This window comes from Hemiscyllium ocellatum (genome assembly GCF_020745735.1).
Source record: "Hemiscyllium ocellatum isolate sHemOce1 chromosome 27 unlocalized genomic scaffold, sHemOce1.pat.X.cur. SUPER_27_unloc_2, whole genome shotgun sequence".
In the NCBI taxonomy this organism is placed as follows: Eukaryota; Metazoa; Chordata; class Chondrichthyes; order Orectolobiformes; family Hemiscylliidae; genus Hemiscyllium; species Hemiscyllium ocellatum.
In genome coordinates, this window is record NW_026867487.1 from 2,668,618 (window position 1) to 2,685,981 (window position 17,364).

Here is a 17,364-nt window from a genome sequence, read left to right on the forward strand (position 1 = left end):
GGAAAGAGTTTAACACTTCCTTTGTTTTACCTGTCTGTTCCAGTTCCGCCAAAACAGCCAGAGATCAGACTGCTGCCTCCTTCAGCCCAAGAGATCAAGAATCAGAGCAGAGTTACACTCGAGTGTGTGATCACTGGATTTTACCCAGACAGCATACAGGTCTCCTGGAAGAAGGATGGCAGCCTGATCTCCTCCAACACCCGTGCTGGTCCCACTGCTCTGGAGCAGACAGGGACATTCAGTGTCAGGCACTACCTGAGTGTGAGCACAGAGGAGTGGGGGAAAGGCTCAGTCTTCATCTGTGCAGTGAATCATCCACCCTCTAACTTTAACAGCAGCAAGGAGGTGAAGAATGTCCAAGGTAAGTTCTCAGCCTGATGCCAAGATTGACATAATTCATCCTGATAGAAACTCTCCTCCTGCCAGTTCAAAAAAGACAAAATTTTGCATCTGGATGTAGTTCCGTATTCTCTACTGCAGGGCAATGAAGGTGGAATTACTCTTCCAGTTTGAGACAGGAGCAGATCCTGTTCCAGGTGGGAGTGGTGGTTGCTCTTGTTCTCACTGCATGGCGAGGTTCCTGTGTGTGGAGAACTTTGACATCATTCTCTCTGAAGGCAATATAAATGTGACCAACAAATGTCTGGAATCCATTGATGGGTTGGTTGTGAATGAATCACATTGATCTGGTAAAAGAAGGTTGTTCTGTTATAAAGATGTTGGTTGTCAGTGGAGTTGCTGAGAGAGAACACGAGAAACCTACTGGGCCCCATACGGCCCAGTAAACTTTGAGAACCTTTGACTGTTGAAATGCAAACTATTCTATTCAAATTAGAATTAGAGTTGATTTTATTGCCATGTGCACTCAAATGAGTTCAGTGAAAAATGTGTGATGTAGCTGCTTATGCTGCCATCTTAGATGCAGGATACCAAGGTACAGATACTTAAGACTTTGTCACGGAATTGAAAGAATAATAAATAAAGTCTACCATAGGAAGACAAAGGTTTCAAAAAAGTACTCCAATTACTCAATGTCCAGCATAAGAATAAGAAGGTTTTAAAACGTAATCAAATTCCAATCCTTTTCACCAAGTCACTGCCAGTATCGAGCCTCCAGACCAGATCAGGCTTCAGAATTTGAGGCTTCACTTCCAGTCTGCAAGGGCCTCTCCTCCCCGGTGACAACCTCCAGTCCATGGCTTTCTCGTGGGACTTGCCTCCTCCCTCTGGCATCCGGTCGGGGACCTGCTTCCAGGACTCACCACCCCAAGACGGCCTTCAGTCCAGGACTCACCACAAGGACTCACCTCCCGTGCAGGCCTGGTCTCGGAGTCGCCTCCCATTCCGGCCTGGTCTCGGCCTCGTCTCCTGTTCTGGCCTGGTCTCCGCCTCGTCTCCTGTTCTAGCCTGGTCCCGGACTCACCGCCCGTTCCCGCCTGGTCTCGGTGTCACCTCCTGTGCAAGCCTGGTCTCGGCCTCGTCTCCTGTTCCAGCCTGGTCTCTGCCTCGTCTCCTGTTCTAGCCTGGTCCCGGACTCACCTCCCGTTCCGGCCTGGTCTCGGACTCACCTCCCGTTCCGGCCTGGTCTCGGACTCACCTCCCATGCCAGCCTGGTCTCGGACTCACCTCCCATTCCGGCTTGTTCTCGAACTCACCTCCCGTTCCGGCCTGGTCTCAGACTCACCTCCCGTTCCAGCCTGGTCTCGGCATCGTCTCCTGTTCCGGCCTGGTCTCAAACTCACCTCCAGTTCCAGCCTGGTCTCGGACTCACCTCCCTGTGTGGACCTGGTCTCGGACACACCTCCCTGTGCTGGCCTAATCTCGGACACACCTCCCATGCCGACCTGGTCTTGGACTCGCCTCCCTGTGCAGCCTGGTCTCAGACTCGCCGCCCGTGCCAGCCTGGTATCGGACTCGCCTCCCGTGCCAGCCTGGTCTCGGACTCGACCCCCTGTGCGGGCCTGGTCTCGGACTCGGACTCGCCCCCCTGTGCAGGCCTGGTCTCGGACTCGGACTCACCCCTCTGTGCCAGCCTGGTCTTGGACTCGCCCCCCTGTGCTGGCCTGGTCTTGGACTCGGACTCGCCCCCCTGTGCAGGCCTGGTCTCGGACTCGGACTCGCCCCACTGTGCCAGCCTGGTCTTGGACTCGCCTCCCTGTGCTGGCCTGGTCTTGGACTCGCCTCCCTGTGCAGCCTGGTCTCGGACTCGCCTCCCGTGCCAGCCTGGTCTCGGACTCGCCTCCCGTGCCAGCCTGGTCTCGAACTCGACCCCCTGTGCGGGCCTGGTCTCGGACACGGACTCGCCTCCCTGTGCAGCCTGGTCTCAGACTCGGACTCGCCTCCCAGTGCAGGCCTGGTCTCAGACTCGACCCCCTGTGCGGGCCTGGTCTCAGACTCGGACTCGCCTCCCAGTGCAGGCCTGGACTCGGACTCGGACTCACCTCCCTGTGCGGGCCTGGTCTCGGACTCGGACTCGCCTCCTGTGCCAGCCTGGTATCGGACTCGCCTCCCGTTCCGGCCTGGTCTCGGACTCGGACTCGCCCCCCGTGCCAGCCTGGTCTCGGACTCGCCTCCCGTGCCAGCCTGGTCTCGGACTCGCCTCCCTGTGCAGGCCTGGTCTCGGACTCGGACTCGCCTCCCTGTGCGGACCTGGTCTCGGACACACCTCCCTGTGCTGGCCTAATCTCGGACACACCTCCCATGCCGACCTGGTCTTGGACTCGCCTCCCTGTGCAGCCTGGTCTCAGACTCGCCTCCCTGTGCAGCCTGGTCTCAGACTCGCCTCCCGTGCCAGCCTGGTCTCGGACTCGCCTCCCGTGCCAGCCTGGTCTCGGACTCGACCCCCTGTGCGGGCCTGGTCTCGGACTCGGACTCGCCTCCCTGTGCTGGCCTGGTCTCGGACTCGGACTCGTCCCCCTGTGCAGGCCTGGTCTCGGACTCGGACCCGCCCCCCTGTGCCAGCCTGGTCTTGGACTCGCCTCCCTGTGCCAGCCTGGTCTTGGACTCGCCTCCCTGTGCGGGCCTGGTCTCGGACTCGCCCCCCTGTGCCAGCCTGGTCTCGGACTCACCTCCCTGTGCAGCCTGGTCTCGGACTCACCTCCCGTGCCAGCCTGGTCTCGGACTCGCCTCCCGTGCCAGCCTGGTCTCGGACTCGCCCCCCTGTGCGGGCCTGGTCTCGGACACGGACTCGCCTCCCAGTGCAGCCTGGTCTCAGACTCGGACTCGCCTCCCGTGCCAGCCTGGTATCGGACACGGACTCACCTCCCGGTGCAGGCCTGGTCTCGGACTCGGACTCGCCCCCCTGTGCAGGCCTGGTCTCGGACTCGGACTCGCCCCCCTGTGCTGGCCTGGTCTTGGACTCACCTCCCGTGCCAGCCTGGTCTCGGACTCGCCTCCCAGTGCAGGCCTGGTCTCGGACTCGCCCCCCTGTGCGGGCCTGGTCTCGGACACGGACTCGCCTCCCAGTGCAGGCCTGGTCTCGGACTCGGACTCGCCTCCCTGTGCGGGCCTGGTCTCGGACTCGGACTCGCCTCCCGTGCCAGCCTGGTATCGGACTCGCCTCCCGTGCCAGCCTGGTCTCGGACTCGCCTCCCTGTGCGGGCCTGGTCTCGGACTCGCCTCCCTGTGCGGGCCTGGTCTCGGACTCGGACTCACCTCCCTGTGCGGGCCTGGTCTCGGACTCGGACTCACCTCCCTGTGCTGGCCTGGTCTCGGACTCACCTCCCTGTGCTGGCCTGGTCTCGGACTCGGACTCGCCTCCCTGTGCAGGCCTGGTCCCGGACTCACCTCCCTGTGCGGGCCTGGTCCCGGACTCGCCTCCCTGTGCTAGCCTGGTCTCGGACTCACCCCCCTGTGCAGGCCTGGTCTCGGACTCGCCTCCCATCCTGGCCTGGTCTCATACAGGTCTCCCTGTGCGGGCCTGTCCACTCTGCTGCCATTTTGCTGATGGACCCATCACCCAGATATTGACCGCAGTCCATTACACTTCAATCCTCACAAAATAGCTTGCTCAGAGAGTTTTTGGGTTTTGAGGAGCAAATGAAATTGAACATGTTTGCTGAACAGTGTCAGGATTTTACAAACAATCAGGTGTGTTCTCCACCACTCAGAGAGCTTATATGCTGAGAGACCACTGACCATTAGGGATGGTTAGATGGTGACATTTGGTCATTTATGACGGTAGGGTTGAGTAGTTTATAAATATCAGAATATTTCTCATTTCCAATGTGAATATTAAATCCAAGCTGTCAAATTGCTGACCACATCCAGTTTTTATTAAAGTTAGGTTTATACATCACTGCCTATGGATTGTGTATATTAAACCAATGATTACAAATCACTGACAACAGAATGTGATTAACTTCAATGTAATCAATCTCTCAAATCTGTCAATATTTTTGTCATGGAACTGTTCATTTTCATATATAAAAATTGAGGAGGGGAGAGAAACCAAAGCTATCTCAAGGGAATAAAAATCATGTTCTTGTTGGACACCGTGTGTTGAATGTCATTCGAAAATGCAGCCGGGAAGTTGATTCTCAAAGCTCATTGAAGACTTCATCTTGATGTTATGTTTTATATTGCATTCAACAGTTAACATCATAATATATATGTAGGGAGGTGTGATTTCTGGGTGCAATGTGCCTAAAACGTGTTCAGAACACGTGCTGAGTGTGGGATATCTGAAGTGACAATGAGCATTTGGAAATTTAGTAGCAATGGGGAAAATGTGTGAAGTGTTTGGTAAACCATCCACTTCCTACTCCCACAACTCAGACATGCCAGTGTGGGGCAGGATGTACATACTTTGCCTAAATGACCCCCAAACAGTAGCACAAGAGGGATTTTTGACACTCCCTCTGAGTTTGTGGGCTGTTCTGTTTGTTGCAAACTAATCATCTTCCTTCACAGAGTGTTACCTACAATAAGCTGCCATTCAGGGAAAGGTCCTAAGGTGTTGCACTGGAGAGTTATCAATCAGAAACTGACACTCAGCCAATGGAGCAGATATCAGGGAGAAGGAATAGTTTTTAAGGAGCACCTTACAGGACTGAGAGTTGGACACGTAATCATGATTCAGGGATGGATTTCTAGAAGTCAGGGCCTCGGTGCCTGAAGGAACAATTGCCAGTGCTGGAGTGAAAGGCATGGGAGACGTAGAAAGGGTCCGATTTGCAGGAATGTAGAGTTCACTGACACATGTGCAGCTGATAAGTGTGACAGAGATAAGGAGGTGGGAGACTAAGGAAAGGCATAAACACAAGGATAAGTATTTTAAAATTGAGACATTCCATGGTTGTTTTTAAAAGAGGTGAGAGGTCCTCATTGCTTCAATCTGCTCAATGTCACAAATCAGGGACTGGGCTGGAGGTGCTTTCAGTGAATAAGCCATTTTTGCGAAGTATCTGCATTTGTCTCACTGCATTTCACAGAGTTTCCATTTTATTAACAGTGTGATATTTACATGTTGTCCAAACCCACAACTCCATCGCAGTCCTCATTGTGAATCTATTGGTCATAGTCATAGCAAATGCATTCAAAGAGGATCTTGATGCTCTGATTATGTTTTCGCAGTCGGAGTGCAAGACAAGGACTATGTGACAACATTTAAACAATCTTAAGATTATCTAATGTTCAATTCAATGTGAGACTAACTGGTGTGTGATTTCATCCAGTATCAGCTGATGAGTTTGCACATTATAAAGTACTGAAGACAGAATTCCCCTCTGTGCTGATGTATCATCATTTCTCATCAACAGCAAAATCTCTATTAACGTTCTGAATCCTCCTGACACCTCCTGTCCTGTCCGTCTCCTACCACATTTGCTGTCCTGGCATGTCACTCCCAACACAAAACAATTTCAATTCTTCTGAACTTTTACTTTCCCATTCCCAGAAATATCAGTTTTTATTCGCAATCCTTCCAAGGAAGAGGTTTGGATCAACCGGACTGCTACCGTGTTGTGTACGGCAGTCTGTTCTGATCCCGGCCAGGTCCAGGTCACCTGGAATGTGAATGGGAAGCAGAGAAGTGAAGGGGTTACAACGCAGCAACAGAAAGAGGAAGGCGCCCAATACATGGTCATCAGCCATCTCCGAACCACAGCAGAGGAGTGGGAGAACGGGATGGAGGTTGTGTGCTCTGCTCAGAGTGGTTCCTCCTCTTCTCCCGTGTCAAAACGAACAAGGAGCATAAAAGGTAGGCAAGAGGTCGAAAAATTATATATCTGACTTTGCCGAGCTCGAAGGAAAGAGTTTAACACTTCCGTTGTTTTATCTGTCTGTTCCAGTTCTGCCAAAACAGCCAGAGATCAGACTGCTGCCTCCTTCAGCCCAAGAGATCAAGAATCAGAGCAGAGTTACACTCGAGTGTGTGATCACTGGATTTTACCCGGACAGCATACAGGTCTCCTGGAAGAAGGATGGCAGCCTGATCTCCTCCAACACCCGTGCTGGCCCCACTGCTCTGGAGCAGACAAGGACATTCATTGCCAGGCACTACCTGAGTGTGAGCACAGAGGAGTGGAGGAAAGGCTCAGTCTTCATCTGTGCAGTGAATCATCCACCCTCCAACTTTAAAAGTAGCAAGGAGGTGAAGAATATCCAAGGTAGGTGCTGGACCTGACTCCAACATTGGCACACGTTTCTCTTCATTACTATAACCTGTAGTTGGGCCAGTCATGTTTCATGCTAACAGTAATGATGTACATTATTGTAGTTATGTGAATGGGAAACTAATCTTAAGATCAGGACAACTGAAGAAAGAGAAACACAATTGCTCTTTGTGTAACTCCTTTCACAATTTCCGATTCCAAAGCACTTTACAATGCAGCCAACAAGGAATTTTTTGAAATTTAATGACTATTGTGGTGCATGATACCTGCCAATTAATTGCACACACAATGTTCAGGTGAACAGGAAAGGGAGTTTTACTGCTGTAGTATTATCCAGGGCATGAATGGGATTTCCCAGTTGTCATCTTCAAGTTAGTGGCTGTGGGATCTTCTTGTTTCACTTGACAGGACAGACAGGGCATTGCCACATCCAACAGCACTGCCTCAGTGTTGACACTGATGTGTTGCATTGATTATACACTCGATGACAGAGAGTGGGCTTTGGACACACACAACTTTCTGATCTAGATGAGAGAGTCCCACCAAGAAGGTAAAGCTGAAATGTTAGCTAATTAGCCACAGAACTGAGATCAACTCCCTCCAAAGTACTTTGATAATCTGGACATAAGAAGTTAACATCAGTGAAAGGGACTGGGAAGTTTACTTGAACTCTTGCCTACCAAGACCCTTTGTGACTGCAGGAAAGGAAATGGGGCATGGCCTAAAACTGTAGTGTCATATGGGGAGTGTCTAAAGTTCAACTCAGCTCCTACTTGTTCCTTTTCTCATGCCTTCCAAATATTGATTTGTGAATATTGCATTTCATTGAATGGCCCTGATCTGCTTTCACAGCCTCCCGAGAGAACCAGCTCCACAGGTTGATTTCTCAGTGAAATATCCGTTCCCCATTTTAGTTCTGAATTGACCCCTGACCCACATCAAGTGCAGGGCATCTCCTCTAATCTGACTATTCTGGTCAAGGTGCAAAAGCTTGTCATGGTTTACATGGTGGTGTGCCTTGAATTTCCTAAATAAACAGGGTGTGGCAGAATTCAGGGGCTGGGTGGAGCTCCCACATTCCCAGCACAGGGATTGGGAGGTGAAAATGTACAAATCTTAAATCTGCAACTCTTCCTGTTCCAGGTGGAAATGCTGCTTGCTCTTGCCCTCCTTGCTCTTGTTCTGGGTGTATGCCAAGGTTCCTGTTTCAGACTAATTTAAACCTGACACTCCCTGATGGTGCACAACACCAATATAAATGCCACCAACAAATCTGTGAAATAAAGTGATTGATCAAAAATCAAATGGTCTGTTGAATTTTATTGCAAATTGTTTGGGTTGCAAATCAGTCTGTGGTGACTGTCTTAATTAAAGTATGCAAACACGGAAGAGATACAGACCTATCTGAAATTCTCCCAACCAATCCAATCCTTATCTATATAGTCATTTTGTTTTGTAAACTTGACCAGGCCAGTTTGGATTGGATTCAGCCTCACAGCTTGACCATTACCTCTCTGGTCTGATTCTAGTAGCCAAGACTTACAATGCATCATCTGACTCAGAAAGACTCCAGAATTGGAAATGGGTGAAAGGGATGGACAGGGATACAGCAGCCAGATATCTTCAATCGAACCAATAGGTTCAACCCTTTCAGTGATGTGGTGCTGAGAAAGGTTAAAGAAGCAGAACACAGAAATTCAAATTCAGCAAGTGTCGGGTGAGATTCCTGTCTAGTAGAAATGAAAATAATATCGTTTTCCGTCTCCTGGGACAATATTAGTCAATGACAGGGCACTCCATGTCCACAATAAAGATGCTGGTGGAATCCTTTTTTTAAATAATTTTTAGGAATGATATATTTAATTAGTTACAATCACCCAATAATATCAGCATTTCTCACCAACAGCAAAATCTCTATTAACATTCTGAATCCTCCTGACACCTCCTGTCCTGTCCGTCTCCTACCACATTTGCTGTCCTGGCATGTCACTCCCAACACAAAACAATTTCAATTCTTCTGAACTTTTACTTTCCCATTCCCAGAAATATCAGTTTTTATTCGCAATCCTTCTAAGGAAGAGGTTTGGATCAACCGGACTGCTACCGTGTTGTGTACGGCAGTCTGTTCTGATCCCGGCCAGGTCCAGATCACCTGGAATGTGAATGGGAAGCAGAGAAGTGAAGGGGTTACAACGCAGCAACAGAAAGAGGAAGGCGCCCAATACATGGTCATCAGCCATCTCCGAACCACAGCAGAGGAGTGGGAGAACGGGATGGAGGTCGTGTGCTCTGCTGAGAGTGGTTCCTCCTCTTCTCCCGTGTCAAAACGAACAAGGAGCATAAAAGGTAGGCAAGAGGTCGAAAAATTATATCACTGACATTGTCAATCTCAAAGGAAAAGGTTTAACACCATCTTTGTTTTGTTCATTGGTTCCAGTTCAGCCAAAAACTCCCAAAGTCAGACTGCTGCCTCCTTCAGCCCAAGAGATCAAGAATCAGAGCAGAGTTACACTCGAGTGTGTGATCACTGGATTTTACCCGGACAGCATACAGGTCTCCTGGAAGAAGGATGGCAGCCTGATCTCCTCCAACACCCGTGCTGGCCCCACTGCTCTAGAGCAGACAGGGACATTCATTGCCAGGCACTACCTGAGTGTGAGCACAGAGGAGTGGAGGAAAGGCTCAGTCTTCATCTGTGCAGTGAATCATCCACCCTCCAACTTTAACAGCAGCAAGGAGGTGAAGAATATCCAAGGTAGGTGCTGGACCTGACTCCAACATTGGCACACTTTTCTCTTCATTACTATAACCTGTAGTTGGGCCAGTCATGTTTCATGCTAACAGTAATGATGTACATTATTGTAGTTATGTGAATGGGAAACTAATCTTAAGATCAGGACAACTGAAGAAAGAGAAACACAATTGCTCTTTGTGTAACTCCTTTCACAATTTCCGATTCCAAAGCACTTTACAATGCAGCCAACAAGGAATTTTTTGAAGTTTAATGACGATTGTGGTGCATGATACAACTGCCAATTAATTGCACACACAATGTTCAGGTGAACAGAAAAGGGAGTTTTACTGCTGTAGTATTATCCAGGGCATGAATGGGATTTCCCAGTTGTCATCTTCAAGTTAGTGGCTGTGGGATCTTCTTGTTTCACTTGACAGGACAGACAGGGCATTGCCACATCCAACAGCACAGCCTCAGTGTTGACACTGATGTGTTGCATTGATTATACACTCGATGACAGAGAGTGGGCTTTGGACATACACAACTTTCTGATCTAGATGAGAGAGTCCCACCAAGAAGGTAAAGCTGAAATGTGAGCTAATTAGCCACAGAACTGAGAGCAACTCCCTCCAAAGTACTTTGATAATCTGGAAATAAAAAGTTAACGTCAGTGAAAGGGACTGGGAAGTTTACTTGAACTCTTGCCTACCAAGACCCTTTGTGACTGCAGGAAAGGAAATGGGGCATGGCCTAAATCTGTAGTGTCATATGGGGAGTGTCTAAAGTTCAACTCAGCTCCTACTTGTTCCTTTTCTCATGCCTTCCAAATATTGATTTGTGAATATTGCATTTCATTGAATGGCCCTGATCTGCTTTCACAGCCTCCCGAGAGAACCAGCTCCACAGGTTGATTTCTCAGTGAAATATCCGTTCCCCATTTTAGTTCTGAATTGACCCCTGACCCACATCAAGTGCAGGGCATCTCCTCTAATCTGACTATTCTGGTCAAGGTGCAAAAGCTTGTCATGGTTTACATGGTGGTGTGCCTTGAATTTCCTAAATAAACAGGGTGTGGCAGAATTCAGGGGCTGGGTGGAGCTCCCACATTCCCAGCACAGGGATTGGGAGGTGAAAATGTACAAATCGTAAATCTGCAACTCTTCCTGTTCCAGGTGGAAATGCTGCTTGCTCTTGCCCTCCTTGCTCTTGTTCTGGGTGTATGCCAAGGTTCCTGTTTCAGACTAATTTAAACCTGACACTCCCTGATGGTGCACAACACCAATATAAATGCCACCAACAAATCTGTGAAATAAAGTGATTGATCAAAAATCAAATGGTCTGTTGAATTTTATTGCCAATTGTTTGGGTTGCAAATCAGTCTGTGGTGACTGTCTTAATTAAAGTATGCAAACACGGAAGAGATACAGACCTATCTGAAATTCTCCCAACCAATCCAATCCTTACCTATACAGTCATTTTGTTTTGTAAACTTGACCAGGGCACTCCGTGTCCACAATAAAGATGCTGGTGGAATCCTTTTTTTAAATAATTTTTAGGAATGATATATTTAATTAGTTACAATCACCTAATAATATCAGCATTTCTCAATTTCACTCATTGAGGCTTTATCATTGGAGGCAGCCTGTAATGGGGGGCTGTCAAATGTTCAGACATGGCCATAGTGGAAGGCAGGGATGAGCAACTCATAAACATTCAAATGTTTGAATTCAACACAGTGCAAAACAAAACTCAGTCTAAAATCATTGACTGCACATCAAAATATGTTTTAAAAACTTTCAACGATATCCTATGACAGGCCTCAACACAATCAATCTCAATCCATCAATAAGTTGAAAGGAAATTAGTTTTTATTCTATGACAGGATGTGACCATTCCTTGTCAAAGCCAGCCTTTGTAGCTTAACCCTCATTGTCCTTGGGAATTGTGAGCAGCCTTCTTGTACATATGACCATCCAGTTACTTTTTAAATGTTGTAATTGTACCAGTCTCCACCACTTCCTCTGGAAGCTCATTCCATACAGACACCACCCTCTCCGTGAAAAAGTTACCACTCCAATCCCTTTTGAATATTTTCCCTCCAGTTCTGTACTCCCCACCCCAGGGAAAAGACTGGACTATTGACTCTATCCATGCCCCTCATGATTTTATCAACCTCCATAAGCCTCTGATGCTCCACAGAAAACAGCCCCAGCCCATTCAGCTGCTCCCTGTAGCTCAAACCCTCCAACCCTGGCAACATTCTTGTAAATATCTTCTGAACCAATAAGTGTTCACCATTTGTTTTAATAAAAGGCCAGGGGGAGAAGCAAGAACCTTGTCAATTCAAAAAGTACTTATTCCTGTCAGGCTGACACTGTGCTGAACATCAACTGAAGAAATCCAGTGGATTGCAGTGTTCACTGATGGTTTTGGCCCAGACCCAAGTATTAATCGGACATGACAAGGGGAAAACCAGGATTGTGGAACAAAGCAGACAGCACATTTATGACCTGTACCGTGAATGTGTGCATGAAACAGGCACAGAACATCCAGTGAGTTTTGTGATATCTGATGATGATCCTTTGGGAAACGAATGTAAAGGATAAAACTTTGGAAGAATTGAATAAAGTCACTCTTTTACCAGTGTTTGGTGTGAAGCAGAGGGGGATGTATGTGTTGTGGAGAAATGTTTCCCAACCATAGCAAGGCATGAGCTTCTCTTGCTTCCTCTGTTTCACAGTTTGTCAGGACTGAAAATGCCAAGATGATTGATTTCTGTGTCCAAAATCAGCAGGAGTTACTATTTAAATAGTGCCTTGAATAAAGTGAAGTATATCAATCTGCTTCACTTCAAACATACAGAAGAAAAATGTTAGGTCACCATGCAGTGACAGCAATGTGTTCTGTGTCCAAAGTACACTGCAACATCTCAACAAGCCTCCATCCCAGAAATGTCTCCCAGCTGGAAGGCCAAAGAAAGCAGAGCGATAGAACAGTGCCCCGTCAATTCCCCTCCCAGCCACACACCATCTGACCTGCAACTACATTGAAACTTCATAAATGTTGCACAGTCACAATTCAGGAACTCATTTCATAACAGCTAGACTGGAGCTCGACCTACCCCAGATGTACTGCAGCTTCTGATGAACATGGCTTACCACCACTTCTTCCAGGACAGTTAAGGATGGGAAGCAAACGTTGCAAATGATGTTCCAATCCCATGAAACGATGAAAAAGCACTCTCCTATACCAGCACGGATGGAGGTGTGGTTAATGGACAGAAAGCAAAGAGCAGGGATAAGAGAAAAACCAGGCGGCTGCAGCTATTCACGATCTGTATCACTGACATAGATGGAGAGAGAGTTGTAGGCCTGCTAAAGATTATCGAGGTAGGAGGATGTGAGACAACAGAAACATTTGAACAAAGATACACTGGAAAAGAGACATTGATTCAGTATGTTCTACGTCACAACATGATGCACAGAATCACAAGAAACCTGTGAGTAAACAAGGAGAAAGTGAGGACTGTAGATGCTGGAGATCAGAGTCAAGAGTGTGCTGCTAGAAAAGCACAGCAGGTCAGGCACCATCTGAGGAGCATCGACGTTTTGGGCACAAGCTCTTCAAACAAGTCTTGATACAATTGTTCCTTTACCTAATGAGTTTATATCTGTCTCTCTTACTGCACTTCATAAATCACAGATGCCTTTTATTAACATTGTCACATCAAACAGTCACTCATACACACAGCTCAGTTGTAGTCCCCACTGTGAATACACTGACCATACTTACAGGGAACAGATTACAATGATTTCTGCCATGTTCTTTTTGCCTGCACAATATTTTCTTGATCAAGATGTAAAATCAAAGAAATACAAGATAATGTTTCAACTGTCCTGGGAACTTTTAATGTTGATTTACTCCCACTAAGAATGATCTCATTGCAACATGTACAATTCAGACAAGCTGGACAGATTGGAGGAATTAACACAGAGAATTCTGGAGCAACTCTGTAGTTCAGGCAGCAACCGCAGAGAGAGAAACAGAATTAATGTTTCCAGTGTGGGATGAACTGTTCTGAAGGAGACCAAAGGGCCATGGTCTCAGGATACAGGGTAGGCCATTTTGGACTGAGATCAGAAGAACTTTCTTCAGAGGGAGGTAGACAGGTGGAATTCTCTGCCCCAAAGATCAGAGAGGTCATTGTCACTGAATATGGTTAACAAGGAAATAGATACATTTCTGGGGGCTAAAGGTGTAAATGGGTATGAGAAGAGAAGGGGAATGACATGGAGATAGAGGATCAGCATGATCAGACTGAATGAACAAAATGGCCTGATTCTGCTCAAAGTTTCTATTTCTTATATTTCAGCTTCTGTACAGATTCATTCAATATCAGCTGGAGATTTTACAGGTTAAAGAGGATTCAAAGTTAAATTCCATCTTGTCCTTCCTCCATATTGATCATAGTCAATGCAAAACTATCTTAAGTAAAATTGTGAGGGTTACTGACAACAAACAAGAGCCGTTCTTCTGAGGTTTTTCCTTTCTTATTCGCAGAAATGTCTATATTTATCCGAAATCCTTCTATTGTGGAGATTTGGATCAATAAGACTGCTACTGTGGAGTGCACAGTGGTCTGTTCTGATCCAAGCCAGGTTCAGATCTCCTGGGAAGTGAGCGGTAAGAAGAGACATGAAGTGATTAAGACTCAGCGGCTAATACAAGAAGGAAGCTTACCCACGGTCATCAGTCAACTCCAAACCAGTGTTGAGGAGTGGGAGAGTGGGGTCGATTTTGTGTGCTCTGCCCAAAGTGCTTCCTCATCCTCACTGATGTCAAAGAAAATACGTGGAGTAAAAGGTAGGCAATCAGATCAGAACTTAAATGACTGAACTTGTAATCTGGTGAGAAATGATGAAATAGCTTTTTTATTTGCCCATCTGTTCCAGTTGAGCCAAAAAGTCCCAAGGTCAGACTGCTGCTTGTACCACCGCAAGACAGCAAGGATAAAAACACAATCACATTTGTGTGTGTGATCACCGAGTTCTACCCGGACCTCGTAAACGTCTCCTGGGAGAAAGACGGCACTCTGATCTCCTCCAACACCAGCGCTGGACTGACTGCTCTAGAACAGGCACTGACATTTCGTGTCAGGCATTACCTGACTGTGAGTGCAGAGGAGTGGAGGAAAGGCTCAGTTGTTGTCTGTACAGTGTTTCATCCCTCCTCCAATTCCACCATCAGTGCCAGACTGAAGAACATCGAAGGTAGGATGTTGGGCGTAAATCCAACATAGAAACCACTTATCCTCACTGCTAAACTCTATTAGGACCACTCAAGTTCAACATGAACAACGTACATGTCATAGCCATAGTGGGTTTGTCGTGCCTTTCACAAAGTTAATATGTTCCAAAATACTTCACTGTTGATCAAATGTGTTTTTAGCAGTGCCAATGTAAGAAATATATGAACTGATTTCTGCACAATAAGGGCCCACAGACAGCAATATAATAATAACCAGAGAGGAGGGAGAGTGGCCACAGAGGAGACCTCCCTTTCTCTTGTCTGAACTTGCAGCCAGGAGATCTCTTTGGTATGTGTGTTGAGGGGCCTTACGTTTAATGTTTTGTGTAAAAGACGGCATGTCTGGCAGTGCAACATTCCGTCGGGTCTATTTCGGTGCTGTACGGCTCTTTGACCCTCTGACTGGTGTTTCCATTCACACAACAATGTCGCTGAGTCATAACTGCCCTCTGAAAGAGCTGTGGAAGGTATTAGTTGTATGTCTAGTGGTGAGCATCTTTGCAAGTGGCACGCACATCCCACTGGGGAGTTAGGAATTAATAATTGTCATTCTCCTCCCAGATGAATGTTTGGATTCCAGAATCTTGGTCACCATAAGCAAGCCTCCATTTGAAGAGATCTGGAGGAACAGAACAGCAACCATTCTTTGTGAAGTACTACACACTGATTTAGAGGGAGTCAGGGTAACCTGGAAAGTTGATGGAATCATGAGACAAGATGGAGTGAAGACCCAGGGTCCCAAGAAGGATGGACATAAAGAGATCATCTTCAGTAGACTTACAGTCCCTGCTACAGAGTGGGAGAGTGGGGTAGAGTGTATGTGTTTGGTGGAGGACAGAAGTTTACCAACGCCAGAGAAGAGGTCAATCAGGAAAGCCCAAGGTACGTGTGCATGGAACTATGCAGCTAATCTTAGCAAATGAAGTGATTTAATTCCAGAATGCTGAGCAGCCTAACACAGGTTGTCAGACTATGTTACAAGCCCAGCGATATGTGCAAGCCCCATCAAGAAACTGAACAGATGAAACCTGAAATCACCACAGCAGCCTTGGTGTGAATCACACTAGCTCCTAGGGAATGGATTGATGGCAATAGGAGAGACAGAGAGGGATTAGCAGGATTTTCAACATTACCATCCCATCAATCCAATACTAGAGTGTAAGGGAGATTGGTCAGCCTGAGGTGGAGGCTGGATCTGAGCAAATCCACCTTGAGGAAAAGGAGAAAGAGCAGAGAGCACCACATGAGAATAATTCCTGAAACCTCCCTGTTGACCTCAGGAAGTGGTCCTCCATGGTTTATCTCAGAAACAGTACACTTTGAAAAGATGCCATTTGGTCTATCTTGTCACTGCCAGCTCTTTGAAATAACTCTTCAAATGATCCCATGAATCATCAGCTCCATCTCAGCAACCTTACCATTGTCTACTTTTCAATTTTATGTCCAATTCCCTGCTGAATGTTCCTCTTTAATTTGCTTCCACCCACTTTCACACTGTGCATTCCAAGTTAGCATAAAGAACAGAACAAATCAAATTCAGTTAATAACCCACCAGTTCATTTGCCATTCCTCTGAAAAGTCTGTTCTGACTCGCTTGTCACTGGAAACAGTTTCTCCATGTTTAATCCATGTGTAATATGAAGTCTTACCTCCATTTTCTCTGTTTACAGTTGATGTTAAGACTCACCCTCAAGTCTTTCTCCTGCTCCCTTCACCGGATGAGATGGAGACTGCTCACACTGCGACCCTGGTTTGCCTGGTCACTGGATTCTCTCCCGCAGAGATCGACCTGGTTTGGATGGCCAATGATACCCTTCTGAAGACAGGGTTCATGCACCAGCCAGTGACTGAGGACGGCAGAGGTGGCTGGAATTCAGGCAGTCACTTGACGGTCTCTGCAGAGGAGTGGAACAGCGGCACCACGTACTCCTGTGTGGTGGGACACGAGTCAGTTACAACAAATGTGTTCAGAAGCATTAATAAATCTCACAGTAAAGCCAACCTGGTTAATGTCTCACTTGTTCTAACTGATAGCTATAACTCCTGTTCATAACATCTGCTGATTTATACAATCATCCATTTATATAATCCCTGTAAATGGATGGTTAACACAACCAGAAAACCGTTGTGAGCACATTGAAACCTCTCTTCTGGTAGCAATGTGCTTCAAACATGAACGAATTCCAACATTGCTCAGAACTTGAGAGTAAAAATAAATCTTCAAATCAGCCAACATTGTTTTCTCCAAATACCTGAGATCCTCAGGTTTTTTGTGTGCTGCTCCTGAATATGTATGAAATATGTGTGAAACTCCGCAGAATGTTAATTGTATACCAATGTACTGATCAAATTTCAATAAACCTGACATGAAAAGTTTCAGTGTTAGTTCAGAGTGATCATTGTTTCTGGGTTTGGGAGAAAATAAATCAATAACTTGGGACATGAACTGTGGTGCATGCAGCATGTTCAGAGTGAAAGACATTTTTGAATCTTAACTTGACAAAGCTCTCCCACCCCATTGTGATTTCTTTGACTTACATCTTAGTTTATTTTAGATGAATTGATGTGATCAATTGCTGTGATTAGTCCACATTTTGATTGTCATCACGCCATAAGCAGTACTTACCTTTGGTCTCTTGATTTCTCCATTTCAAATTGCACACAGTAAGTTTTTACAATAAAAACTTGATAATAACCAGGTCATCTGCT

General features: G+C 46.8%; 1 protein-coding gene across 1 annotated transcript in view; it reads left to right on the plus strand.

Annotated features, from left to right (window-relative positions):
* Positions 1-17,004, plus strand: part of LOC132807711 (uncharacterized) — a 32,121-nt gene extending 15,117 nt beyond the window's left edge. The window contains exons 7-15 of the mRNA XM_060821744.1: positions 44-361; positions 5,897-6,199; positions 6,291-6,608; positions 8,658-8,960; positions 9,052-9,369; positions 13,909-14,211; positions 14,301-14,618; positions 15,217-15,537; positions 16,326-17,004. Coding sequence (XP_060677727.1) covers positions 44-361; positions 5,897-6,199; positions 6,291-6,608; positions 8,658-8,960; positions 9,052-9,369; positions 13,909-14,211; positions 14,301-14,618; positions 15,217-15,537; positions 16,326-16,708 — 2,885 coding nt within the window. The 3' untranslated portion in view covers positions 16,709-17,004. The remainder of the gene's footprint in view (positions 1-43; positions 362-5,896; positions 6,200-6,290; positions 6,609-8,657; positions 8,961-9,051; positions 9,370-13,908; positions 14,212-14,300; positions 14,619-15,216; positions 15,538-16,325) is intronic.
* Positions 17,005-17,364: the final 360 nt, after the last annotated feature.